The sequence below is a fragment of the Neopsephotus bourkii genome, unplaced genomic scaffold (assembly GCF_033783945.1).
Source record: "Neopsephotus bourkii isolate Nb327-2 ecotype Australia unplaced genomic scaffold, CSIRO-AGI_Nbou_v1 NB_234, whole genome shotgun sequence".
In the NCBI taxonomy this organism is placed as follows: domain Eukaryota; kingdom Metazoa; phylum Chordata; class Aves; order Psittaciformes; family Psittacidae; genus Neopsephotus; species Neopsephotus bourkii.
The window spans coordinates 10,935,764-10,960,712 of record NW_026900744.1 but is presented as its reverse complement, the minus strand read 5'-3'; the positions used below and the strand labels follow the sequence as shown (position 1 = coordinate 10,960,712).

The window sequence follows — 24,949 nt, the reverse complement described above, 5'->3', positions numbered from 1 at the left end:
CAGCTGCTCTGGTGTGGCAGCCTGTTCCAGGCTCTTTAAATTACACTGTGTAGGAGTCACAAGTGACTTTTCTTCTCATCTTGGCCACAGGAGTAACTTGACCAGTCTAAAATAATGTATAGGCCATCTGCCCTTCAAACTGGCCTTGCTATGAGCTAATACATCAATTTCAAATTCCTACCTGCTCATAGCAGTTCAGTTTTTGTATTGTTCTCACTGAAAAGCTGGGGAGCAGACCTGAATTCATCTCTCCGTTCCACGGCTCTAGTAAATTACTCCCCGTGTCTGAAACACAGCACCTTCACTTCCTATGTGTCTTTCTAGAAGATAAATTATCATTCTGGGGAAAAAATAAATGCTCTGTGCAAGATGCTTTAAAGAGTAATTTATTAGGAAGTCCTCTACAAACTCGTTTCAGCACTGGGGATGCATGTACTAGAGGCAGAAGAATCTGAAACATGGCAGTTGCCCATAACTGAGATTGCTGCTGTGTGTCCAGGGGCAGCCGTGGGCTCCATGCCCACATCTGCATGACATGACTGGAGCTAGAACAAGAGCTCCAGCTTGAGGTAGGGAGGGTTTTACAAGGAATTTGCTACATGCTTATTGCATGTTATGCATAAAACATAGAAGGGACTATGCAGGATGAAGGGGAGGAGCAGACACAATCACAAGGACATCGGCACCATGCTGGACTCAGAATACGTGAGATCAAAGTAGTTACTGGAAGGTGATGTAGGGGAGTGAACCAAGAGAGGAGGATCTAAGAGTTTTCCCTTAGGTCTAAAAGAATAACCTGTATAAAGTTTCATTTCCAGAGTTCTTCCAAAGGTTTATTCTGAACCTCCTGCATGGTTTTCTCTGCAATGGACTTGATTTCTCTGTGCAAGTCTTCTATGCTCTTTGAAGCATCCATTACCTGTTTCCAGGACAAAAACCACAGAAACATGTTCTTCAATTAATGATACCAGGAAAAACTCACCTTGCTACTGTCTGCTCCCTCCATTACTCAATGCTGATACTATTCATCAGCAGTGAAAGGAGTTAATTACACATCCTGTTTTATATGGTTTCTGGAATGGAACTAGAAAAATCTGTTTTATTTAGGAATAAGCCTGTAAGAAGTAGATGTGGGGCTGGATGAAGGGAAACAGAAGAAACTGCTGCTGCTGCATGTTGTTTGCTGACAGTCTTCGAGACATGGAACATAAAAGCAGGTAAACATTCTTAATCCTGTACTGTAGTCCCTGAGAAACATCCACCCATGATAGCAGAAACCTCTAAAAATCCATCATGTGATGTCCCACTTTCAGATTTGCTGGTTTTTAACTACTGCAAGCTAAGGGCAGTGAAGGTGGTAGAGCTGAGAAAGCTGTCAGCATGAGAACATGATGCTGGTGTTCCCAGGCTGACATTTGAAGACCAGCAATCATCACTCCCATGCAGCTGAGGGAGTGACTGAAGTGTACAAAGGATTTGGTGATGTAGAGACGTGCAGATTTATTGCAGTGACCTCTGCAATGCTGGCCCACACAACACTGCTGAGGAACAGCAGCTGTGAGGATACACAATAAACAGACTTTGTGATTAAACTGTAGCACAGCCAGCATCACACCTTTGTGCTCACACAATATCCTCCAGTTATTTGTGTAACCAAGCTAGGTTTCATGCTGTGTTTCAGAGGGTTCTTTGGCAATGTCTGTCTGTTATTCTAACTGAGGGGCAAAGAGACAGGAATGCTAACTATACCTTTAATGTGTACTGAAACTGGATTTCCACACTTATTTCAGGGACACCTCTTCACCATCTATTCTGCTATTTATCTGTTTGACAGTTGTGCACTTTGGGATATTGTACACCCAAATAAGTCTTCCCCCACCCCAACAGGGTGTTAGCGTTATTTCCTCACCTTCCAGTTTAATGTCTTGTCTGTCATCAGATGATAGAAGGACTGTAGAACTTTCTCTTGGAAGGCGCTGTTCTCATAACGTTCACTTCCAAAGTTCCCTCGTTTTGCTGCTTCTTCTGGGCTTAACTGAAGAAACAGAATCAGATCTGGCTTTGGGAGTCCAATGTCAGGCTGTTTGCACCACTCCAGGCAGAAGTTCTGTCCCAGACAGAAGATAACCAAGTTTGAGGTGAAAGAAAGAAATCCAAAGAAGGTAAAGCAGCAGGTTAGCTAAAGAGTGGGTGGGAAAGGCATAGGGAGAAAAGACAGGAGATGCAGCCTGAAACACTAAGCACATGCTACAAACTGAAAGGGTGATATCCCAGCTTACCATGTGAGAATTCAGTCCTGGTAATTTTTGGGGGCAGGTTTTACTAGGTGCTGTGCACCTCTCACGATCATTTAAGTCGGACAGCACTAAAGATTTTAACATCTCTTCTGCAGAGCCTAACAGAGCAAAATACCAAGTCATATTCTGAGTCTCCACACAGCTGTTGCCTGTCCAAAACTTGTGATCAGTCCAAAAGAAAGCTGCTCCCAAATAAACTGCACTGCTTCAGTGTAGATCTTTCTGAGCCCAGTGTGAGGTTAAGGGAGAGGATTCTCCCTCTCTGTTCTTCTGAGACACCCTGTGCAGTCGTGTGTTCAGCTCTGGGGGCAACACCACAAGAGGGATGTGGAGTTGCTTGAGTGAGTGCAGAGGAGGCCATGAAGATGCTGCAAGGGCTGGAGCACCTCTGCTATGGAGACAGGCCAAGAGAGCTGGGCTTGTTCAGCCTGGAGAAGAGAAGGCTCCAGAGACACCTTAGAGCAGCTTCCAGTACTGCTCTAAGTACTGGGGAAATGAATGGGGAATGGCTTTATGCTGTCAGAGGGGAGATTTAGATTAGATATGAGGAAGAAATTCTTCCCTGTGAGGTTGGTGAGGCACTGGCACAGGGTGCCCAGAGAAGCTGTGGTTGCCCCATCCCTGGCAGTGTTTAAGGCCAGGTTGGACAGGGCTTGGAGCAGCCTGGTCTGCATGGTAGGGGGTTGCATGACAGGGGGTTGGAACTGGATGAGCTTTAAAAGCTCCCTTCCAGCCCAAACCATTCTGTGGTTCTATGAATACAGAGAAAAGCAGGGGCTACTGCAGGTCTCACTCACCTGTTTGGCACTTGTGAAGGCCACTCCAGAAAAGGCGTATCTGTCAACTACAAGTGTGATCCCCTTATGCAGTTTCTCTTTCATCAGTGGTCTGAAAACCATGTGGTAGAGAAAAGTTACATTCCTTCACAGCAATACAAATGAAATGAAGTTCATGAGGCTGCTGATTCCCTATTAATATATGTCATCATTAATGGTGACCATCAGTGGTGTCAGGGTTATCTGTGATACTGATTGCATTTAAATAGCAACTTCCAGAGCCTAAAGGGGGCCTTACAGGAAATCTGGAGAGGGGCTTTTTGCAAGGGCCTGAAGTGAAAGGACAAGGAGGAACAGCTTTAAACTGACAGGGGAGATTGAGATTAGATACTGGGAAGAAATTCTTCCCTGTGAGGGTGCTGAGGCCCTGGCACAGGTTGCCCAGAGAAGCTGTGGCTGCCCCATCCCTGGCAGTGCTCAAGGCCAGGTTGGACAGGGCTTGGAGCCACCTGGAAGGTGTCGCTGCCTGTGGCAGGGGATTGGAACTGGATGAGCTTTAGGGTCCCTTCCAGCCCAAACTATTCTATGAGTCAGTTCCTTTTTTATGTGGTTTAGTAGATTTGTGATACACTCTGCCTCAGTCAGAGAAAAGCATCCTTTATTCACAATGACTTCTCACAGCTTCCCTATGCTTCTCAGTTTGATTGCCACAACTACAGCAAAGATTTATTATTTTTTTCTTAATTAAAACCCTTTCCAGTGTAGGTTTCCAGGTAAAAACAACAGCCAACACTAACTTCCCTAGCTGCACACAGACTCAGGAGCCAAAAGGACCAACAGCTGCTTACAGCTGAATGCAGCCTTCAGCTAAAGTTCAGACATGATTCCTTAACTATTCTGTCCCTCACACAGGCATCTCTGCAAAGCAAGGTCTCTTCATTCAGCAAAAGACGTGTATTCCTATTCCAGGCTGGTATAGTCTCAGCTGCCCCATTCTGATGCCAGTACAGCACTGGAAATATCTGCATCTAATGATTCCAAAAAACCAAACTGTAGGATTTGACCTACGATCAAATCCAAAGCTGTGAGAGTTCTTAAACTTGGAATCTTGGGTGACATGGTTTAGTGTGAGGTGCCCCTGCTCATGGAAGGGGGACTGGAACTGGATGATCTTAAGGCCCTTCCCTACCCTAACTATTCTGTGATTCTATGAGACATTATTTCCAGACATGCTTCCCTTACTAAACAGGATCATACTCTCGTAACTACTACAAGCTAAAACCCCGGGAGCATTCAACACCATGCAATTTTCTTTTACATCTTAAACATTATATTTACACATGTTCCCAGCGGTTAGCAGAGAAGAGCAGGTGAATGGTGTGGTCCTCCAGGTTCTTATCCTTCACCAGGTAGGAGCTGATCAGCTGCCCAATCTCCGTCGTTCTCTCTATAGGAAATACAGGGTGAAGGATCAAATGCTGCCCCAAGCTGCTCTTGCCACAGGGGTGTCCCTCTGTCCGCGGAGACACATCAGTCTGCGGTCTATCTGCTTGTCACAGGTGGGACACAGTTGGTCCATCCGCAGCTGGGGGTATGTGCGGTAGGGACAGGAAGAGGTTGGCGCTGAATATGCTACAGAGCCCTCGGATGGCCCCCGGGGACCGCGGCCCGGCCTAGCGGGACCCCCCCACACCCGACCCCCGGCTCCCTGCGGGTGGCTGCAGGCCCCGTACCCGGGAAGCGGAGCAGGTCTGCGCAGAACCCGGCGGCGCGCAGGGCCTCCACCAGCCGGCGGCACTGCGTGGTCTTCCCGGCGCGGTCCACCCCCTCCAGCACGATCAGCGCGCCCCGCCGGCCCGCCATCGCGCGCGCTCCGCTCGCCCCGCCCCTTCCGCCAGCGCCCGGCCAATCCCGGCGAGCGCCCTCCCGGGCCGCTCTAGGCAGCGGAAGGGCACAAAGGCGCCGAGGTCCTTCAGGAAGACGGCGAGGCGGGAAAAGAAACCCCGCCCCCTCCGGGCCCGCCCCTCATGAATATGCAGCAGGAGCGTCCCGGGCCGCCAATAGGCAGGCGGCGGGCTATGAATATGGGATGAGGCAGTGGCTGCGGCCTTTGTCATGCGGGCCCGGGAGGCGGCGGGAAGCGGTGGCGGCGGCGGGGTGCGAGTCGAAAGATGGCGACCGCCATGTACCTGGAGCACTACCTGGACAGTGAGAGCGGGGCGCGGTGCAGCCGGGGCGGGGGGCAGCACCCGGAGGGGTGATGGGGGTGCTTGGGGCGGCGGAGGCCGCAGCTGGAGCGGCTGCGGTGCGGGAATTAGAGCTGCGCCACGGGCTGAGCGGGCGGGCGGGGCCGTGCTGTGTCATCAGCCGCCGCGGCGGCGCGTCATCGCTGTGCGGCGGGGCTGGAAGGCATGGCGGGCGCCGGCTCGCTGACGGGCAGCGGGAGACCCGCGGCAGGCGGGTGAGTGCTGGTCCCACGGGTGCAGCAGCTCGCGTGGTGTGAGCGGGCAGCTGCTGGAGCGCGTCCAGAGAAGGGCAGTGGAGCTGGTGCAGGGCCTGGAGCACAAGTGTGATGGGAACGGCTGAGGGACCTGGGGGGTTTAGTCTGGAGAGGAGAAGGCTCAGAGGGGACCTTATCACTCTATAACTACCTGAACGGAGGTTGTAGTGAGGTGGGGTCGGTCTCTTCTCCCAAGTAACAAGCGATGGGACAAGAGGAAACGGCCTCAAGCTGCATCAGGGGAGGTTTAGTCTTCACTGAGAGGGTGCTCATCTATTGGAACAGGCTGCCCAGGGTAATGGTGGATTCACTATCCCTGAAAGTGTTCAGAAAACATGTAGATGAGGCCCCCAGTGATACGGTTTAGTGGTGGCCTTGGCAGTCCTGGGGTAAAGGGCTCATGGTCTTAAAGGCCTTTTGCAACCTAGTTGATGCCATGGTCTGCAGTACGTAGAACTAAATGTACATTTAAGTGCAGGTCGCCTGTGGTGCAGGCTTTGTCCTTGGAAGGCTTCCAGTCATGAACAAGGGCCATGTGCTGCCTCTGTGTCTGCCTGCCTGTGTACATGTAGCACAGCAGTGGGTGATCCAGCCGCTGGCTCCTTAAGGCAGCAAGACCTGCAGCTCTATTCAGTGGTACATGGCTATGGAGGGATGGCCGCCACGGGAAGAACAGGATATAGGATTGCTTGGTCTTTGTGTTTCAGGTATCGAAAACCTGCCCTGCGAGCTGCAGAGGAACTTCCAGCTGATGCGGGAGTTGGATCAGAGAACAGAAGGTGTGTTCAGGTGTTCCGGTAAGCAAAGTTTGACAGAGACCTTCGACCTGAAGGACAGGAACAGCCTTGTGGAGACTTGGCTTTAGAGGATGGGTCTCCCTCTCCTTTTCCTTTTCTCATGTTCAGTGCTGTGCAGCACTTGCCTCTTTTCTGCAGGGGCTGCACCTCACAGGACTAGATTTCTTTTCCGCAGTTGCACATTAATTTGCAGCTGTGTGATTGCCGTACCCCATGGCCCCGTGGATGGCCCTGCTTGCATGTATTTCCACATGGACTCGGTTGCAGGTTGCTGTGTTTCTTGCAAGACCAGGGTTTTTTTCCATTTTTTGAGCTTTGTGTTGGTGTTTGGTTGCACGTTAGCAGTTTTCGATTAGAACAGTTAAAATGATTAATGAGTGTGCAGCAAATGCGGTGTGCTGCATATGGGAAGAGAGGTTGGAGTTTGTGAGCCTGTGGGTTAAGTTTCTGATCCTAACTGAGACTCTCCTCTGAATTAACTGTAAAACAGTTGAGAAATCAGAATCTCGCCATGAGTACTTGTCGTGGTTTAAACCCAGGCAGACAGCTTCCACTCACTCACTCCCCCCCTTCTTGCTCTCCCCCTACTCCTGGGGGAACGGAGAGGAGAATCACAAAGAAATGCAACTCCCATGGGTTGAGATAAGAACAGTTTAGTAACTAAGGTAAACACAAATCACTACTGCTCCACCAATAATAGTAATGATAAAGGAAATAACAAGGGAAAGAATACAACACCCCATCACCAGGCGACCGATAACTTGCCCCCCAGCCGACAAGCACCGACCGATACCTCCTCCAACCCTGAGTCCATCTCCCCTTCCGGCCACTCCCAGTTACATCCGGGCATGAGTGCTGTGGTATGGAATACCTCTTTGGTCAGTTTGTCAGGCGGCTCCCTCCTCCCTGCAGAGCATGACCACAAAGTCCTTGGCCAAACCAAAACATCATTTTTATCAGCTCTGTTCCCAGCCGAAATAAAACACAGCACTGCACCAGCTACCAAAAAGAGAAAAACCCCAAACCCAACAGTACTGAAGAATGAATACCTTTAACTCTTCTTTTGGGTTGTTTGGGCTTTTTTCTAAGGTGAGTACATTAAAGAGTCAGAGGAATTCCAAAACCTGTCAGGAGAGGTCTTCTAAATACCATTAAGAGGTAGAAGAAAAAAATACTTGCTTTAGCATACGGCTTTCTCACATGTATACGCTTTGCTTTTCAGATAAGAAAGCAGAAATTGACAGTCTTGCAGCAGAATACATTGAATCAGTGAAGAACATGTTACCTGTGGAGAGAATGGAACACCTGAAGAAGATCCAGAGTGCCTACAGCAAATGTAAAGAGTACAGTGATGATAAAGTCCAGCTGGCCATGCAGACCTACGAGATGGTGAGTGTCACAACCAGTGAGAGTTTGTAGGAACGTTCATACCATGGAATGGGGCTGCTGGTGCACATGGAAGATGCTTCCACAGTGATGATTTTCTTTGATGTGTTTATACTTAAATATCTTACTGAAACAAATTATTAATCCTTAATCTTACTTTTCTGTTTCCTTCCTCAACCCTTTTGAGTTACTGGGTTTAGTCATGCATGGTATTATAGCCACAGAACCACAGATTGGTTTGGGTTGGAAGGGACCTTAAAACTCACCCAGTTCCAACCCCCTGCCATGGGCAGGGACACCTTCCACTAGACCAGGTTGCTCCAAGCCCTGTCCAACCTGGCCTTGAGCACTGCCAGGGATGGGGCAGCCACAGCTTCTCTGGGAAACCTCTGCCAGTGCCTCAGCACCCTCACAGGGAAGAATTTCTTCCTAACATCTAATCTAAATCTCTCTTCTGTCAGCTTAAAGCCATTTCCCCTTGTCCTGTCAGTAGGTGTCCTCGTAAAAAGTCTGTCTCCAGATTTTCTGTAGGCCCTTTTTAGGTGTTGAAAGGGCACAGTAGGGTCTCCCTGGAGCCACCTTTTCTCCAGGCTATGCAAGTCAAGTAGGCTTCTCTTCTGGTGAAGAGTTAAATGAGTTTATCCCACTTGGAGATCACTTGATCTAGTAGTACCCATCTGCTGTGTAACAATACCACCAAATTGACCCTACTCTTTCCTTGCCAGGAGCTTTCCTGTCACCCAATAATTTGTTTAGGGCTGGTCTGAGTTGTAAGCAATGTTTTTTGAGTCAACTTCAAGTCTGTGTTGGGGAGGAGTGGAATAAAATCTGCTCAGTTACCTTTGTTTCCAAGTGGCAAAAGAAAACAAACCTGTCAGCTCCACTTCTCTGGTTGTATACTGGACACTAAGCTTTCCTCAGTGGACCTTTCTTAAGATTTAGCTTTCCACTTTTTTTCTTCTTCTGCCCCTACTCCTGTTTAGCTGTCCCTTGAGCAATTCTTATCTCTATATTTTATCCCTTAGACAAAACTTGAGCAAAGGCAGTCCTTCTGACTGTACTTGGTGTGTTTTGTCTAGGTTCTAGGGATGCTTTGGGTTCTACTGCAGCTGCAGTACAATTTATTGCCATAAATACCACAGAAAAGGAACTTGCTTCATAGGAACTGAAAAGTATCCTAGATACCTAAATTGAGAGCTAAGTATTACAGCAACACTGTTTGGTGGCTTAAAATGCTTTGCTATATGTCTGTTTTGTAAGCCATGTCATTGCAACCAGGGGAGTACAATATTTAATGTGTATTGGCTTAACATTGGAGATACCTGGCAGAAGTCTGTATTTATCACTTAAATTCTAGCATGCCAGTGGGGCACCAATAAAAATAGACTGATATTCTCAGCACGTGTTCATGGACAACAGTTGAATAATGTGTTTTGAAAATTGCAGGGAGTCTAATATTTGAGCACCTTCCTCCCTTTCTCTTTGTCTGCAGAGGGATTAGGTCCACTTGCTTTTGCCTATTTTCTTTTTTTTTTATGCCTTGATTCCCCCATTCCAGTTTGGCAGCCCTTTCATGCCCTGCTCTGAAGTAGTATACCCCTGTTCGCGCCGATAACAGCCATGTTATTAGACCTTCCTGTTTTCATTTGGGGATTTTAATGTGTTTTTTTTCATTCAGTTTGTGGTTTCCTCCTCTGTGCAGGTGGATAAGCATATCCGCCGGCTGGATGCAGACTTGGCCCGGTTTGAAGCAGATCTGAAAGATAAACTGGAAGGCAGTGACTTTGAAAGCCCTGGATCTCGAAGCCTGAAAAGTGCGTACATCTTATACGTTGGTTGACAGCCTTTTCCAGCACTAAGTACATCTGACCCAAAAGGCTAAGATAGAAAGTAGGCTGTTCTTTCTGGAGGAAGAATAATAGTACACCATAGTGTACTTCTCTGCTTGTTTTTAATACTCATCAAATATTTACAGTGTTCTGGTGAGCAATAAACAGGTGAAGAAAAACATTGTGCTGGGGTGTAATTTACTGTCTCTGCTTGCCAGATCACCCTGAGGTGGCCCACAGTTGTAAGGAGGGTGCTGGCCAAGGTGCAGCTGTGACAGAACTGAAGTGATGTTCTTACAGCTTTTGAGTGTAACAGTCTTGGTTTCAGGCTTGGTCTGTTACTCAGTAAGTTCTAAGCTGTTTCTTGAGGAAAGTAGATTTGCCTATTTTCCTCTTTTTACCAGAATTTGCATACTAATCCAGCTGAGAGTGACAGGAAAAAATAGAAGTTAAAGGAAGGTACCAGTTTCTCTAATGTATACTGGAAATCTCGTGTGATTACTGTGAAATCTGAGCGTGATTAACAGTAGCACAGCTTTATGCCTTTAAACTGTGAAATAAGGGGTAAGATACCAGATGTGGACATAAAAGATAATTGAGTAACTGATTAAGTGGCTGAATATTTAAAAATATAGTGAGATTTAAAAAATACTACAGCATGTCTAATCAAAGATGATGCTATTTATGTCCTGTGCAATGATATGGGGTTAACGTTTCATGCTGCTTATTTCATTTTCCATAATTAAGTGTTAGACATCTGTAAGATACATTTATCTCTGAACTGCCAGGGTTGTATAGTAGTTTCATTGTATGTGATCTTAATTTGCAGATTGTATGTGATCTTAGTTTTTAAGTACCTTTTGCAGTTAATGTATTGGCTTCTGTTGTGGTGGGCTTGGCAATGCTAGTTTAATGGTTGGACTTCATGTTCTTAAGGGTCTTTTTCAAGCTAAACAACTCTGATTCTGAATACGGCAGTGATCTAATTGCCACAACTGTGAACACAAGAATTTGCTGCTCAGTCATACTACTTGCCAGTTTGGCCTATTTGTGGTATACAAGTGTATTTCAGAATCAGCATTTGTGTAAAGTTACATATGAAGTAAGGCTTTCAAAACAAATGGCATCAAAATAAGAACATCTGAGCATGTTTCTGGGATTCCAGTAGGTTAAAACGATGGGTCTTTTTCTTTATAGAGGGACGAAGTCAGAAAGACAAAAAAGGCTCTCGTGGTCGAGGCAGGCAAACATCTGAAGAAGATACACCAAAGAAAAAGAAGCTCAAAGGAGGGTAAGGCGTAGCCTGTCACAGCTCTGGTGACTTTGGCTTGACTCTCCATGAATTTTCCACAAGCTCATGTTACCCTATTTATGACTCAGGTCTGGATTGTGGTGGTGGTAGTAGTGTGTTCTGGTCTTACTCCAGTTCATCAGTGCCCTGCTTAGAACAAGTCAGCTTTGTTAATTAGCTCCTTGGTTGGCATGTGGAAGCTCAGCATGCTCAAAATGCCCTCTTGACTGGAATGACAAGATCAGCTTTTCTGTTGCTGTTGGCAAGCTGGGAGAAAATAGCTTTGTGTTTTGTTTTTTGTTGTGTGTTTTTTGTTTGCTTTTTTTGTCCTGCAGCTATTTTTAACAGTTGTTTGTGGTCTTAATTGTCAAAAGAAACACTTGCCCGTCAGGACAAAAACTGATGATGTATTGTTCTAGAAATCGTGGAGAACTTTGGGGATTGTTTTCAAAGAATTGTCCTAGATAGTCTTAAATAATCTAACTTGGTTTTGTGACGCAAGGAAAAAAGCATATCCCCTCTCCATGATTAGGTTTATGTTAAAGGGGCTCTGTTATGATATTCTCATGTGGCTAAACAGAGGGACAGAAAACTAAAAATGGTTTCCATTGACTGTTACTGACATGTCAAGTTAATGTGTTCCTGTTAGAGTAAGAGGGTTCACTCATACCTGGCAGTGAGAGAAAGAATGTCTATTAAAACAGATTGGGTGGTGACTCAGATTCTTCTGTCCACAAGCAGAAGTGATCTGTACATTAATTTTGTTACTGTAGTCATGGCATCTACAAATCATTCTCTTAGTCCTTTGTAGTCAAACTCATGTTTTGTATTTGTAATAATTTAATATGTTCTTCATGTTACAAAATTAAACCTACCTTATGACTTTTGTCATTGGATAATCTGTGATAATGTAAGCTAAACTCTAAAGTACAATCAGTGTGTTTTAGAGAAGATACTGTTAAAAATTAATGTTCCCAAGTGGGATTTAGAGCTTGGGAACATGGTATTACCTGCAATGAAGAGTGTTTTTCCTCAGTCTGTCCTTGTTCACAGATCCGAGTTTGCTGATACCATCCTGTCAGTGCATCCCTCAGATGTCCTAGACATGCCAGTGGACCCCAATGAACCTACCTACTGCTTATGTCACCAGGTGTCCTATGGAGAAATGATTGGCTGTGACAATCCTGATGTAAGCACTTGAGATGATTTATTTCTAGATGCTTGCTACATCACATCACTGTGAAATCTGAGGGTCTTACTTGCTCAGTTAGATCATTCAGCTGTTACTTTCATTTTGTGAAACACTAAACATCTCCTGTGGCTTTTCCTTTCTGTTTTGCAGTGCCCAATTGAATGGTTCCACTTTGCTTGCGTGGACCTCACCACCAAACCAAAAGGGAAATGGTGAGTGTGACAAGAGACCACTTTTTGATTTTCATCAGTCTACAACTTGCCTCATAAGAATCACAGTAAGAATTAAAACCCCATTGTTACCCTTCCTGACAGAGGAGCTTTGCTCTTGTCATCAGAGGGTTTGCATCTTCTATGGTTTGGAATCATGTTTGTTTGATGGTAGAAGGTACAAAGGGAACTTTCTTCCTAAAGTCTACTTCCATGTAGACTTTGGTTGGAGCTAAACAGGGACCCAGGCGCATGGCAGAGGTTTTGAACTGAGGCTATGTAAAGGTATACATGTTGCATCTTAGGCTTGCTGTAGTTGAGGCTGTGCTTAAAATTGAGAAGCGTGTATGTATTGTTTCACTTCTGGAAACAAAATTTGAAGACTGCTCTAGGTTTTGCCTTTACATAAATAGGCTGCTTTTAAACTACCCTCCCACCCATTCATTCCCAAATGATAAAAAACCTTTTGGACTATGTGTTATTAATTAAAGGAACTGATTACTGTCTCTCCTTCTTTCCCTCCAGGTTTTGTCCTCGTTGTGTTCAGGAAAGAAAGAAAAAGAAGTAGCGGAATACATTTAATATTCCTTCCTTCATGTTGCAATATTATCTTTGATTATTTTTTTTAATCTACCTTCCTTCTTTTTCTGCTATGATATTTAATTGTCCAGTGGCCAGTTGTAATTCCAGTCCTTTCAAGTGAAAATGGCTTTCAGAGGGAGCCCCAAATCCCTTTGCCACAGGTATTTTATTTATGTTATACTTGCACAGCACTGAAATTGGTGTTACTATGAAGTGCTAGGGCAGCCAGTAGCTGTAGTCTCTAGTTTACTGGAGTCTGTGAAACCACGTAAGGCATTGCAGGAGAGTGAAATGCCTCAGTCCAGTGTGGTGCATCACCATCACTGAAACAATTTAGCCTGGAGCTTGATGTGTTTAGAAGGAATTTTCTCTGATGTAGCCTGCATGAAAGAAAGTAGGTTTCACTGTTTAGGTGTGAAGTCTGTCTGGTTTGCAGTTTTGTAGTACAGAAAGAAACAGGAAAGCTGGTTCACTGTTTCCAGTGTCTGTTTCCTCAAAGTTTTGCTGACATAGGGTTGGGAGAGAGGTGAGATTAAGTCTTCTCTTTGGGGAAATTTCTTCTGTCTGCCTTTGCACTGCCTTTATTTTACTTAATCTTGCCCTCATTCACATGAACCTTAAGCAAACCATTTGGCTTTTCACCTCCTAGAAAACGTTTGTCTTTTGGGGGAGAAAACCTTTAAAAAGCAAAGGATTTGTCCTGCAGTTTCTTAGTGACAGTAGTACTGATAGAGGGTGTTACCTTTCCTGGCTGTTTCCATTTCTCTGAAGATCTTTTAAGTACATTACTGTGAAGATGAAATCTAAAGTATTCTAATAGAGATAGAAGGTCGGATTTGTTCATAAAATAGGGTGAAGGCCTGGCTTTTGTAACTTGTGTTTGCATGTGTTTCACCTGGGTAAATCAGGAAAACAGTCTTTAGGGGAAGGCCCCCTAAGGACAATATGCATATTCCCAGGAATGTGTGGAAGCTGAAAGGCAGCCTTGTAACCTGGGGGCTGGGATGTGAATAGCATTTGCTGTGAAGCACTGCTGTTGAGTAAGACCATTCAGCAGGAATGTTTTAATGTGACTTTTGTCTTTTTGGGGGGAAGGGATGCAGTGTTGCACATTTGCATGTTCTTGATTTCTTTAAGCTGCCTTTCGGATTATGAATGTGAATCCTTGCTGTCACTACAGTGTCAGTTGCTGCAGCAGAAGGAAGAGAAGGAAATTAGGAGTAGGAAAACAAACAGAAGTCTTTTTGTTTTTTGTTCCTTCCTTCCTCTGAGTCAGTATTGGATGTAGAAGTTGAGGGAAGGGCAGAGGTGTTGTCTGCATATAAACCCCTTGCTTTATGGGGCTTACCTGCCTGCAATAAAAGATGTGGGGGAAGATGGTCGTGCTCACGGGGGGGGGACACAGAGCCCTGCAGCACCAAGGTTCATGAACCTGCTGTCTGTGATCCCTAATGGGTGTTGCTACTTTGCATACCATTGTGTCTTGGTATAGACTGCTGGAAAAGACATCAAGAAACTTCCAGATGAGCTTTTCTTCTGCTGTAAAAACAATCTGAATAAACAGTACAGAGGAAAAACCACTGCAGTCAGACTTCGGCACCTGTTCCCAAAAGAGAGAAGTTTTATACTGGCCCTCTTACTTGTGTTTTAGCAGACCACAGCTCTTGCCAATTTTCCTTCCCTGCTTTGCTCTGTTAGGATTTGTAGATGCTGCAGGTATGGCAAGAGTTACATAGAAGAAACCTCTTAATCCTGGGACAGCTTTTCTGTGAACATTTTGATCTGCATATTGCATCTGCTATGGAAAAAAAAAAGCCTGTCTGCAGTCCTGTCATTTAAAGTGTGATGCTGCACATGTGTTCACCACGTTGCATCACTCTGCATGTTGTATATGAAGTTTCCATAGTTCTGTTTACAAGATAATGTGCATTTGTCATTGTTGCTGTTGTAATAGCACCCAGAAGGCAGGCAGGCAAATGAAAAGCAGATTGCTGGAGGGGAGGAGGAGGAAGAGCAGTCACACAAACCTGACTTTAGACATGCAGTCAGCCATCTTTGTTTTTCTGTGTCTTGTTTTGGGGGAGAGCAAATTTAATCGTGATACCTCATGAGCCAGCCTGTAATTCAGTAGCCCATGAGTGAGACCTGTACCTCATTGACCTGCTACACTGGATTGATAGAGTGTTGAGTCTGTTCTGAAGAGTAGTGGTGATGCTCTTTCAGGTTTTATTTTCCCCTTCTATCCAATGGTATTTATATTACTCTTTCCTCTATTTCTCCCCAAGGCTTTATTAGTAGTGGTGTTACCATAGATCAGACATTTGATTTAAAACAATCTGAAAAATCCCACTACACCTCTCTGGAAGTCTTGCTGAAAGTATACAGTACAGAACTGTGCAGCTGTGGCTTAGTCCCTGCAAAGCTAACCACCCTCAGCTCTGAGACGTGGTCAGGTAGGACAGCAAAACACATTTTGTTAGCAAATGCTTTCTGGGGCTTGGAAAAGCAGACACTTTCCACTTTAACCAGCAAAGCAAAAATAAGCTCTGGGAGTTAGCATCAGTCCTGAAAGGGAAAGAGTTTGCTAAGGTTCATGAATAGTGTGAGGTACAACATACTGCTCTTCTTTACAATGTAAGGTCTCAAATGATCCGATACCAGCAATAAACTGTCCCACTCAGAACACACCAATGTGGGGGCTCTGACAGGCTCAGGAGTGTCTCTTGGCCAATTTTTAAGACACCTTATAGACAGAAATACCGGTAGCCTTCATATTTGCTTACTAAGGGATTTAAATCTTTCTCCTGAATTTTGAATGTACAGTGTTAAATATACTTTCATGGAGAAGGGTGAACAGGATCCACAAAGGAATGTTCCACTAAAGATTGTGGCAATACCCGAATACCTTGTGGGATTCAGCTTTATTGCAGCTTGTCCAAACTGGAGATGAAACAACTTTAACCCAATTGTTCTATTTTTTAAAGTAATTAGATCTTTGTTCCCTTTGTAAATGGAAGAGAATATAAATCTTTTTATTAAAAAAAGAAAGAATGTAAAGTAAAAAATGTATATCTGTATTTTTGGATCATGTCATAGATAATGGATATATTGTTATAAATAAAGTATTTTTGGGAACAACGATGCGGGAGAGCGCCTTGTGCTGTCGCGGTGGGCAGGGGCTGATGCATGGGGCCGGCCAGCAGGGGGCGCGCGGGGGCGGGCTGTCCCGAACGGGCGCTAGGACCCAGCGCGGTCACGTGGGACGGGAGGGCGCTGCTGAGCGCATGCGTGGTGGGCGCCCTCGGCCTATTCACGGCGGGGGCGGGGGGTCTGTTCGGTGCCCGCTGTTGCTGCCCGTACCGAAGCCGGCCTGGGGTTGCCTGGCCCATAGAGGGTTTGCCCTCTCTGAGCGGTGCGTGAGGCGGCCGCGGGTTAGCGGCCCGCTGGTCACAGTGGAAAGGAGAGTTTCTGTCCTGAGGTGCTGCGACGCGATGGGCGCCCGCACCCACCGCCGGGGTACAGCAGGGCAAAGCGGCTGTCACCAGTAGAACCTTGTCCAGCTCCTCACAGGCTGGAGGAGGAGCCCGGGTGGCGCGGAGAGGAGCGGAGCGGAGCTTGACCCTTGGCTGGGCCCCTCTGTTCAGGGTGGCCATGGGGGTTTTCCTCATGGTGCCCCGCTGCGCTGTGCGGAGGCGCTGGGCGCCGCTGAGGTGGCTGACGGGGTTCCACAGGAGCACCTCGGTACAGCAGTGCAGCACTAATGCCCTGGGGTTGCTCCAGCAGAGGAAACAGCTCCCGAGTGTGGTTCCCAGGCCGTGGGACTCGAGGTCTCGGGGCAGGAGAGCGCTCCATGCAGGCTCCTCCAGGCTCCAGGAGGTCATGCTGACCAGCGAGCGGTACGGAGTGCGGAGGCTGCCCTTCTCCCATGTGTCTGAGGGCGATGTGGCGTTCTTCGAGCAGATAATGCCAGGCAGAGTCATCACGAATGCGGAGGAACTGAAACCATTTAACGTGGACTGGCTTAAATCGGTCCGAGGTAAGTTAGCTTGCTTAGATTTCTGGTTTTGTTTAAACCTCTCTGCTTCTGTTACCAGAGCAGAATGAGAAGGCAAACAAAACCTCATATTTATTTACAGCAGACCACATCTTCACAGACCAAAATGCTCCTTTGAGAATTGCCTAATATTTGGTAATCTTTGGGGCTTTCGTTACAAAGAAATAACCCTAAGACCTATTAACTTACTGTTTATTTTTTCCTGAAGCACGTTGACAGTTAACACTTTTGGCTGGCATTCAGAGAATAAATGTGAAATTTTTAGTTGCTGCTGTCAAAGATTTCATAGGAATATAAAACCTTTCCCATTGCCCCTGCTGGCAGCAGCCTACATGTACATGCAAAGCTTTTGCAGCGCTTTAAGGGAAAGCCTGCTGTTGAGTATGTTTCGTTTAATAGTGCCTCTGCCTCACGGTGGAGGGAGCGTTGTTATTTCAAACATCATGCTTTACCACCTTTTCTGTCTGACCCCCGTAGAACCCACCTTGAGAGTCCCTTGTTTCATTGCAGGCTGTAGCAAGCTGATGTTGAAGCCGCAGACAACAGCAGAGGTGTCTCAAGTTCTCAGGTAATGTGCACCTTTTCTGCTGGGCTTTGTGGCGACGAAGCTGACGTGAGGCAGGGTATGTCATGTGAAGGGGGCTTCTGGATGTTCAGGCACTACTCAAGCGCTGGAAATGCTGGAGCTGTTTTCTTCTTGACTTCAGTGTCTTGTAGTTGAACTCTGACTCCAGCTCCCTCTTCTGCTCTTCATATCCCACCTGCGCGCTGTTTCCTGATGTACCTTTTGTTCCAGCTGCTCCCAGGACCAGAGGCACTATGTGCTGTTGCTAGCCTGGGGATATGGCAGTGATGGGTACAGGTTCCTGAGCAGGAATGTTTTCACTTAGCTGAAATTTTTCAAGGCAGAAAGGGACTTTGACCTGTGACTTGTATTCCTCAGGCCCAGTGCACTCCCTGTCCCTTGGCTTTTCTGGACTGATGGTGTCATGTCAGGATCAGTCAGACACAAAGGAGAAACTTTTGTTTGTCTTCTTTGCCTCTCCTTGCTAGGTGTGCTTGCAAAGGCTGTGGGCACCAGCAGGCTGCTCAAATCAACGTTGATGGCTTTAAGTAAATGGTCTTAAGAGTGCTTAGTGGGGAGGGGTGAGAGGTAAGCAAGTGGCTTCAGTATTGATTACTTTTCTGTTTGTTTTTTTTTGTCTGAATCAGACACTGTGCCAGTGCTCAAGAGGAGCAGTTGTGTTGAAGGATTCAGAAAGGTGTGTCTGAAAAGGTAAAGGTTAGGCCAGAATCAGGCAGTTTGAGGAGCTAATGTTTTGACTACTAAACCAGTAAGAACACTTCCCTGGTTCACTGTTGTGAGCATCAGGATGTGGGATTGCCGTTTGGCTGAGATACAGAGCTGCAGGAGCCCACTCCTGAAGTAGCCATTGGTACCATGTGGCTTTGTGCCATCCGCTGTGCAGGATCCTCTCTGAGTTCAGAGAGGATGTGATGGGGGTGCTTTGCAGGGATGTTGCAGGCTGTGAGGTGATACGTCTGAGGCATGCTTCATCATGCTACATGCTTCATCACCTGCAGGGCATTTATTTCTTAAAGGCAGGTATATGGCAGTGATATCTTAAACTGTTGTCAGAGCCCACTGAGGAAGCCAAATTGTTAACAGAAAGTGCTACATAAGTAGCTTGCTATAAATGCATGTGTGAGCAGTGGTTTCCAGGCAGATGTTTTGTGCAGATCCATAGATATGCACAGGTATTTATTGCTTTTCTCAGTGCTGGGTGAGTTCAGTAAGGAGTTGTGCTTTCTCGCTTTTGCAGTGACACTATACCTCTGTGTCAGCCTTTAGGCTAAGCGCAGCTCAATTTTAAGGAGCATTAAGCACTGTCCCAACAGTAGACATTTACGTGGAGGTGAAACACTTCTTATAGACTGGATTAAGGGCCTTAAAATGTGCAAGACTTCAGAAACATTTTTTCCTTCCAGGTACTGTTACGAGAGGAACCTGGCAGTGAACCCACAGGGGGGTAACACAGGCCTTGTTGGGGGCAGCGTTCCTGTCTTTGATGAGATCATTCTCTCCACTGTTCTCATGAACCGGATCACCAGCTTTGACAAGGTGTCTGGTAAATATTGTAGAGGCGTAAGGCACAGAAATGTGCCCCAGGCCCTAAGCAAGCCATTTCCATGGGAACCAGTAGCTGCAGAATCAGCAGGGTTCAGCACAGCAGGATCATAAGGGATGTCAGAGGCCTGTTTCATGCAGGCTCCTGCTGTTATCCTTAGGTTATAACAGTAGCAGACAAATCATACATGTGGTATTTACCTTTTTCTGAAGTATCAGCTTGTAGTGGGTTGTTTATGTTTCAGGAATCCTTGTGTGCCAAGCTGGCTGCATCTTAGAGAAGCTCAACGAGTACTTGGAGGAGCAGGGGTTTATCATGCCGCTTGACTTGGGGGCGAAAGGTAGCTGCCACATCGGTGGCAATGTGGCCACTAATGCTGGAGGCTTGCGGCTTTTGAGATACGGCTCTCTCCGAGGGACAGTGCTAGGACTGGAAGTGGTAAGGCGAGTACCTGGCGGTTCCCTTCTGTGTTTAAACCTCACTTCCTACCATTTCCTGCTGTTCTAGCCCTTAGCTGTGCCTTATGCAGACAAGTTCCTCTCCAGGCTTCCACTTTTCCTTGTATGGCTCTTTTGAGGAGTCAACAAGTGTCTTCATGCATACAGCATCTCTTATTTCTACCACAGTGCCCTCTGTCTTTACTGGCAGGAGTGATATGAGATGGCTTTCTAATCCAGAGAAGTGAAAAGAAGACAGGGAGAGATTTGGTGATCCCAGGTCACCTGCATGAGTTTGGTTCCTCTATGAAGTGGTGGGGCTCTGGAACATTCCACTAATCCCATCCTGTAGCACTGTCTTCTAGTGGCTGCTCACTCGATTTCTAATAGAGCTGTCCACTTTGGGTTTGTTTGGCTGCTGGCTTTCTCCTAGAGTCTTTGATGTACCTCAGCCTGCTTCTGCCCTGCAGGCCTGTGCCTCTGTGTGTAAAGGGTGGGATTAGTTCTAAAAGATTTTGGGGCTTGGGAGCAAAAAGTTAACAGGAAATAAGGTAGGTAGGTAACAAAAGCCTTGTTTGGTTTTATTGTGTATGCCTGGAAAGGAGAGCTTTTCCTTCTCAGGTTAGTCCCTCTAGTGTCAAAACAGCCTTTAATAACATGTCTTGGGGACATTCAGCCTTGATTTAAGGCTCAGGTGGTTGAGGGCTTACTTCATTCTGGTTAACTATGTTCACTGGTTTCAGCTGGGAGTGGAGGATCAGAGGAAAGACCTTGGGAGTGGAGTGCAGCTGGAGTCCACTGGTCATTAGCTTGGTGGTAGATGAGCTTATGCCAATAGATTTCTACATAGGTGCTTTGACTGGGTCTCTGTATTCTTACAGGTGCTGGCTGATGGCTCAGCTCTGGACTGTTTGGCCTCTCTGCGCAAAGATAACACTGGCTATGATTTGAAGCAGCTTTTTATTGGATCTGAGGGGACCTTGGGAGTTATCACTGCTGTCTCCATACTCTGTCCGCAGAAACCAAAGGCTGTGAACCTGGCATTCCTAGGTAGGAGCTGGTGCTAAGTTCACACCTGAATTCAGAGGCTGGGAAGAGAATAGGGATGCAGCGAAGAAAGCGCTGGTCAGCCTGCTGAGCTAGAGTACCTGCATTAGCTTGTTTTTGGGAAATAATGTGGTGCTGGATGTTAAAATATCTGTGCAGATCTTTTACATCAGTGGTATAAGTGTATAAAATACCTGCAAGGGCAGTTTGTTCTGGAAGGGAAGGGGAGACAGGAGCTTAGCAGGATGAAGAAGCAGGCAGAACACTGTTCTCACTGGTGAGGGCCCAGTCTGACAGTAACCAAGCGAGATGAGCAGGGCAGGTGTGGTGACAGTAGGCAATCTGCCCAATCCAGTGGTCACCAGGTGAGGCCATAGTGACAAGGCAAGGCTGGGAAGTCAAATCTGCAGGTCAGGGTCTGGCTCAGCAGCGTACATGGGCAGACACAGGTACTTCTGAGTGAGCCTCAGCAGAGATCTCCCTGCTTGACTTGAGGCCTGATAGACTTTTAAAATCATTTTACAAGGTTTCAGGGGCCTGGTTTTTGTTCCTGATTCCTCTGTGTTCTGTTTGAAGGATGTCAGAGTTTTGCTAAAGTTCTGGAAACATTTACAACCTGCAGAGCCATGCTGGGAGAGATCCTGTCTGCCTATGAGTTCATGGATGAGAGGTGCATGGAATTGGTTGAGAGACATCTGAAGCTGACCAGCCCAGTGAGAGGTATCAGTGTCATTCATGCTGTAGAAAGAGGCATTGTACTGCTTAGTTTCTATGTTTTTTATATACACAGTGGGTGTGTGGGCATCAGTCATAATTTTGGTACCCAGTATTCAATTCCAAAGACATGTGATGGAAACCTTTAAGGATAAGATTTGTTACTTCTACTTGTTCCCACAGAACTGCCGGTTTTCTGAAAAGCAGCGGCTAGGTAAAGGATATAGCATGTAAGCAAAGTGTCCTAGAGATAAAACATTGACACTTGAGCTGCCCTTCCACTGGCACCTGAGAATCTGGGCATAGAGCAACCTTAGGAAATGTGCCAAGCTTGGGAATAGCTCCAGAACCTGCACTACATTCCTGTGCTTTTGCCCCAGAACATCTGGTTATTCTGTTCTCCCTCACTTTCAGACAGCCCTTTTTATGTTTTAATTGAAACTTCGGGCTCCAACTCAACCCACGATGAAGAAAAATTGAACAACTTCCTAGAACAGGCCATGACTTCTGGTTTGGTCACTGATGGAACTGTGGCAACAGATGAGAAGAAAATAAAGGTAAGTCATCATTTCCTCTTGCACAAATCTCTTTGACATGGTTCTCTACTTGGATTTGTGGTTTTTAGTAGGAAAATGTACAGACTGATGTTTGGTATAAATGTCCCTGAGTGACCTGGTACCTTATTTGCATATTGAGTAAGAATGCTAAGAGAGAATCCTTACCACTGCTGACTCTTCCCAGAAGGCCTGAGTATTTGGGGTTTCAATTTCCTCTTTTTTCTTTAAATAAGAATAATGTACTACATCTTTCAGTAGTTGCCGGGATAGGACCCAAACGGCCTGAAAGCTGTTGAAACCAGAAGTTGAGTTGTCAGGAGTGAGCTAAGTCCTGCAGGCCAGCAGGACAGGGGTGTGCTAGAGGCAGAGACTGTGTCCCTGGGAGCAGGATGGACACGTAGTGTTTTGGTGAGGACAGTGGTTTGTGTCCTGTGAATGTAAGACTTTTACACTGACCCATGTTTCTTCCAGCCCCAGCTCCAAAACCAACCCTTGCAGTTCAGTAGAGGAGGCACATCCCCAGGTCTTGGGAAACTCAAAACAGCTTTGGAGAGAATGCCCATGCCTGTGTTCATTCCCTCTGGGGTACTGGAAGCTTGAAGAGTTAGTGTATCAGTTCACTGTACAGTGCTGCCAAGAAAGTACTATTACTAGCTTTCAAGAGGTGGAGGATATCAAGGGAAATCAAATGTTGATGTTATATGAAAAGAATCAAGACTCTTTTTCCCTCCATGCCACAGTGCATGGAATCCAAGAGGTACTTGGTTTATGCAGATATCTTTTATCTTTAATTCACCAGACACTGTGGAGCCTGCGAGAGAGGATCACAGAGGCCCTAACTCATGATGGCTATGTCTACAAATACGACATCTCCCTCCCTGTGGGAAAGCTGTATGATCTCGTGACTGACACCAGGGCCCGCCTGGGCCCGAGTGCCAAAAACGTGGTGGGCTATGGCCACTTGGGTAAGTGTGGATGCTAGGAAATGAGCAATTGCTCTTTTGTGCTCCAGGTTTTGCTGGGCAACTTCCTAGTAGGTTTAAAGGTTGTTTTTTAGATTAGTGAGAGACATAGACTAAATAGCCAAGAGCTGCCAGAAGAGGGGGATGCACGAGGATGTTTGTGTTCGAATTTCATTGCTTTCAAAACTATTCCACATATAAATGGCAGGTTGCTAGACAGACGGCCACTGTATTCATAGAATCCCAGACTGGTTTGGGTTGGAAGGCACCTTAAGATCATCCAGTTCCAACCCCTGCCATGGGTAGGGACACCTTCCACTAGACCAGGTTGCTCCAAGCCCCTTCCAACCTGGCCTTGAGCACTGCCAGGGATGGGGCAGCCACAGCTTCTCTGGGCAACCTGTGCCAGAACCTCACCACCCTCACAGGGAAGAATTTTTTCACTCATATCCAATCTAAATCTCCCCTCTCTCAGCTCAGAGCCATTCCCCATTGTCCTGTCACTACAGGCTCGTGTAAGAAGTCCCTCTCCAGATTTCTTGTTGGCCTCTTTAGGCACTGGAAGCTCTAAGGTCTTCCCAGAGCCTTCTTTTCTCCAGGCTGAACAAGCCCAGCTCTCTCAGCCTGTCTCCTCAGAGCATCTTTATGGCCTCCTCTGGACTCGCTCAAGCAGATTCTATCCCTCTTATGTTGGGGGCCCCAGAGCTGAATGTAAGAGAGACGTGGATTCTTGCTCTCTACTTTTTATTGAAATATATAGGTTGTTTAATTGGACCATCAACTTGTACTTGGACACCTCTGGTAAACACTGTTTTGTCCAAAATGATCAGTCATATTGGAAAAATATTTTGTCTGAGGAATTAACCTTCCAAAAGAGAGTGATAAAGGTAACACACAGAAAGGCTGGTACATTTGTTAGGATGCTTTGAAACAGGTTTGATTTTACAAGCAGGTAAATTGATAGCTTAGCAGAGCTGTTCTGTTCAAAAGAAAACAAAACCAACAGAACACACAAGCACGCTTGATTTGAGATGATTTGAAAGACGTGGAGAGACAAAAAGACAAGCCTGCATAACGAAAGCTGCCTCTGGTAGCTCCTGGTAGTGGGCATTAAGCTGTTTACTGTGAGGGTTTGCTGGGATTCAGGAAGAGGTTCCAGAGTGGGAATGAGCAAGTTTTGTTTATCTTTGTGTGTTTTGTCTCCTGAATACCCAACAACTATGTGCTTAATTAAATACGTCACGCACAAGTGGCAAAAGGAGAAAATGTTCTGCTTGCTTTGTTTCTGTTGACACGTGCCAAAGTGCATTTAGAGCATTGCACAAACATAATAGGGAGAGAAAAAGTGATGAAGGGCCCTATTAAAATCTAATGATCATTATGAAATGCCATTGGGGCAGTCTTTGGCATGCCACCTCAGTAGCAGGACAATAACTGAGGCAACCGCAGTTTGAATTTTCAGATCACAATAACTGCAGTTTTAAAGTAGCTTAACTCAGAACCCTTCCACAAATGTTGCACTGAAAGCATGGAAAAACAAAGATCCTACTTGAATTATTTGTGAACGGAGACACTGGTGTTTGTAGAAGGATAGCAAATTGTCCTTTATGCAGTCTGGAGACTAACAAAGGCACTGTTGTTTGGGTACATGGAGGAGGCAGTAATGAGTCTCCTTTGTGGGACCACGGAGTGTTTCTTACAGACCCACCTCTGCAATGTTTTCTTACAGGAGATGGAAATTTGCACTTGAACGTCACGGCAGAATCCTATAACCATTCCCTGTTGGATGCCATTGAGCCCTTTGTGTATGAGTGGACTGCAAGATACAACGGCAGTATCAGTGCAGAGCATGGACTGGGTTTCAAGAAAAAGCAGTTCATTCAGTACAGCAAACCCAGGGAGGCAATCCATCTAATGCAGCATTTCAAAGCCATGTTAGATCCCAAAGGAATCCTCAACCCATACAAGATGCTGCCCTCCAGTTCCTGAGAGCAACACGCATGGAGAAGTGAGCAGATACCATCAGGCAAGGATGGCACCTGTAGCTCAGTACCTGCACTTTAACCATGAACATACTCATGGATCAAGCAAGCACTTGGAATGCTCCTTGTTTTAGTCCTTTAATGTGATGGAACAAGTAAAAAAACATGGTTCCTCTTTTTAGGGGTGTCTGCTCTTTCTGAAGAACAC

The 24,949-nt window shown here is 46.1% G+C and overlaps 3 protein-coding genes across 10 annotated transcripts; 2 read left to right on the top strand and 1 right to left on the bottom strand.

Annotated features, from left to right (window-relative positions):
- Positions 1 to 370: 370 nt before the first annotated feature.
- On the bottom strand, positions 371 to 4,984 carry DTYMK (deoxythymidylate kinase). The gene is made up of 5 exons (XM_061345293.1): positions 4,807 to 4,984; positions 4,412 to 4,520; positions 3,095 to 3,185; positions 1,910 to 2,107; positions 371 to 919 (listed from the first exon to the last, which is right to left on the bottom strand). Exons 1-5 carry the CDS (start codon positions 4,934 to 4,936, stop codon positions 809 to 811), a joined length of 639 nt encoding a protein of 212 aa, XP_061201277.1. The 5' UTR covers positions 4,937 to 4,984; the 3' UTR covers positions 371 to 808.
- A 134-nt stretch (positions 4,985 to 5,118) lies between these two features.
- Positions 5,119 to 13,722, top strand: ING5 (inhibitor of growth family member 5). Of its 4 annotated transcripts, none has more exons than XM_061345289.1 (8): positions 5,119 to 5,281; positions 6,281 to 6,352; positions 7,593 to 7,759; positions 9,459 to 9,570; positions 10,783 to 10,876; positions 11,930 to 12,065; positions 12,219 to 12,280; positions 12,803 to 13,722. In XM_061345289.1, exons 1-8 carry the CDS (start codon positions 5,245 to 5,247, stop codon positions 12,843 to 12,845), a joined length of 723 nt encoding a protein of 240 aa, XP_061201273.1. In that variant the 5' UTR covers positions 5,119 to 5,244; the 3' UTR covers positions 12,846 to 13,722. The 4 variants fall into 4 exon arrangements, with proteins under 4 accessions (XP_061201273.1, XP_061201272.1, XP_061201276.1 ...); XM_061345288.1 differs by having other exon boundaries at positions 6,281 to 6,370; XM_061345292.1 differs by lacking the exon at positions 5,119 to 5,281 and adding an exon at positions 5,461 to 5,534.
- Positions 13,723 to 16,287: 2,565 nt separating this feature from the next.
- Positions 16,288 to 24,949, top strand: D2HGDH (D-2-hydroxyglutarate dehydrogenase). Of its 5 annotated transcripts, XM_061345243.1 has the most exons (9): positions 16,288 to 16,895; positions 17,424 to 17,481; positions 18,903 to 19,042; positions 19,287 to 19,480; positions 20,361 to 20,529; positions 21,103 to 21,246; positions 21,655 to 21,797; positions 22,597 to 22,762; positions 24,489 to 24,949. In XM_061345243.1, the coding sequence occupies exons 1-9, from the start codon at positions 16,511 to 16,513 to the stop codon at positions 24,746 to 24,748; spliced, it is 1,659 nt and encodes a 552-aa protein (XP_061201227.1). In that variant the 5' UTR covers positions 16,288 to 16,510; the 3' UTR covers positions 24,749 to 24,949. The 5 variants fall into 5 exon arrangements, with proteins under 5 accessions (XP_061201227.1, XP_061201228.1, XP_061201232.1 ...); XM_061345244.1 differs by lacking the exons at positions 22,597 to 22,762; positions 24,489 to 24,949 and adding an exon at positions 22,269 to 22,590; XM_061345245.1 differs by lacking the exons at positions 16,288 to 16,895; positions 17,424 to 17,481 and adding an exon at positions 18,107 to 18,189.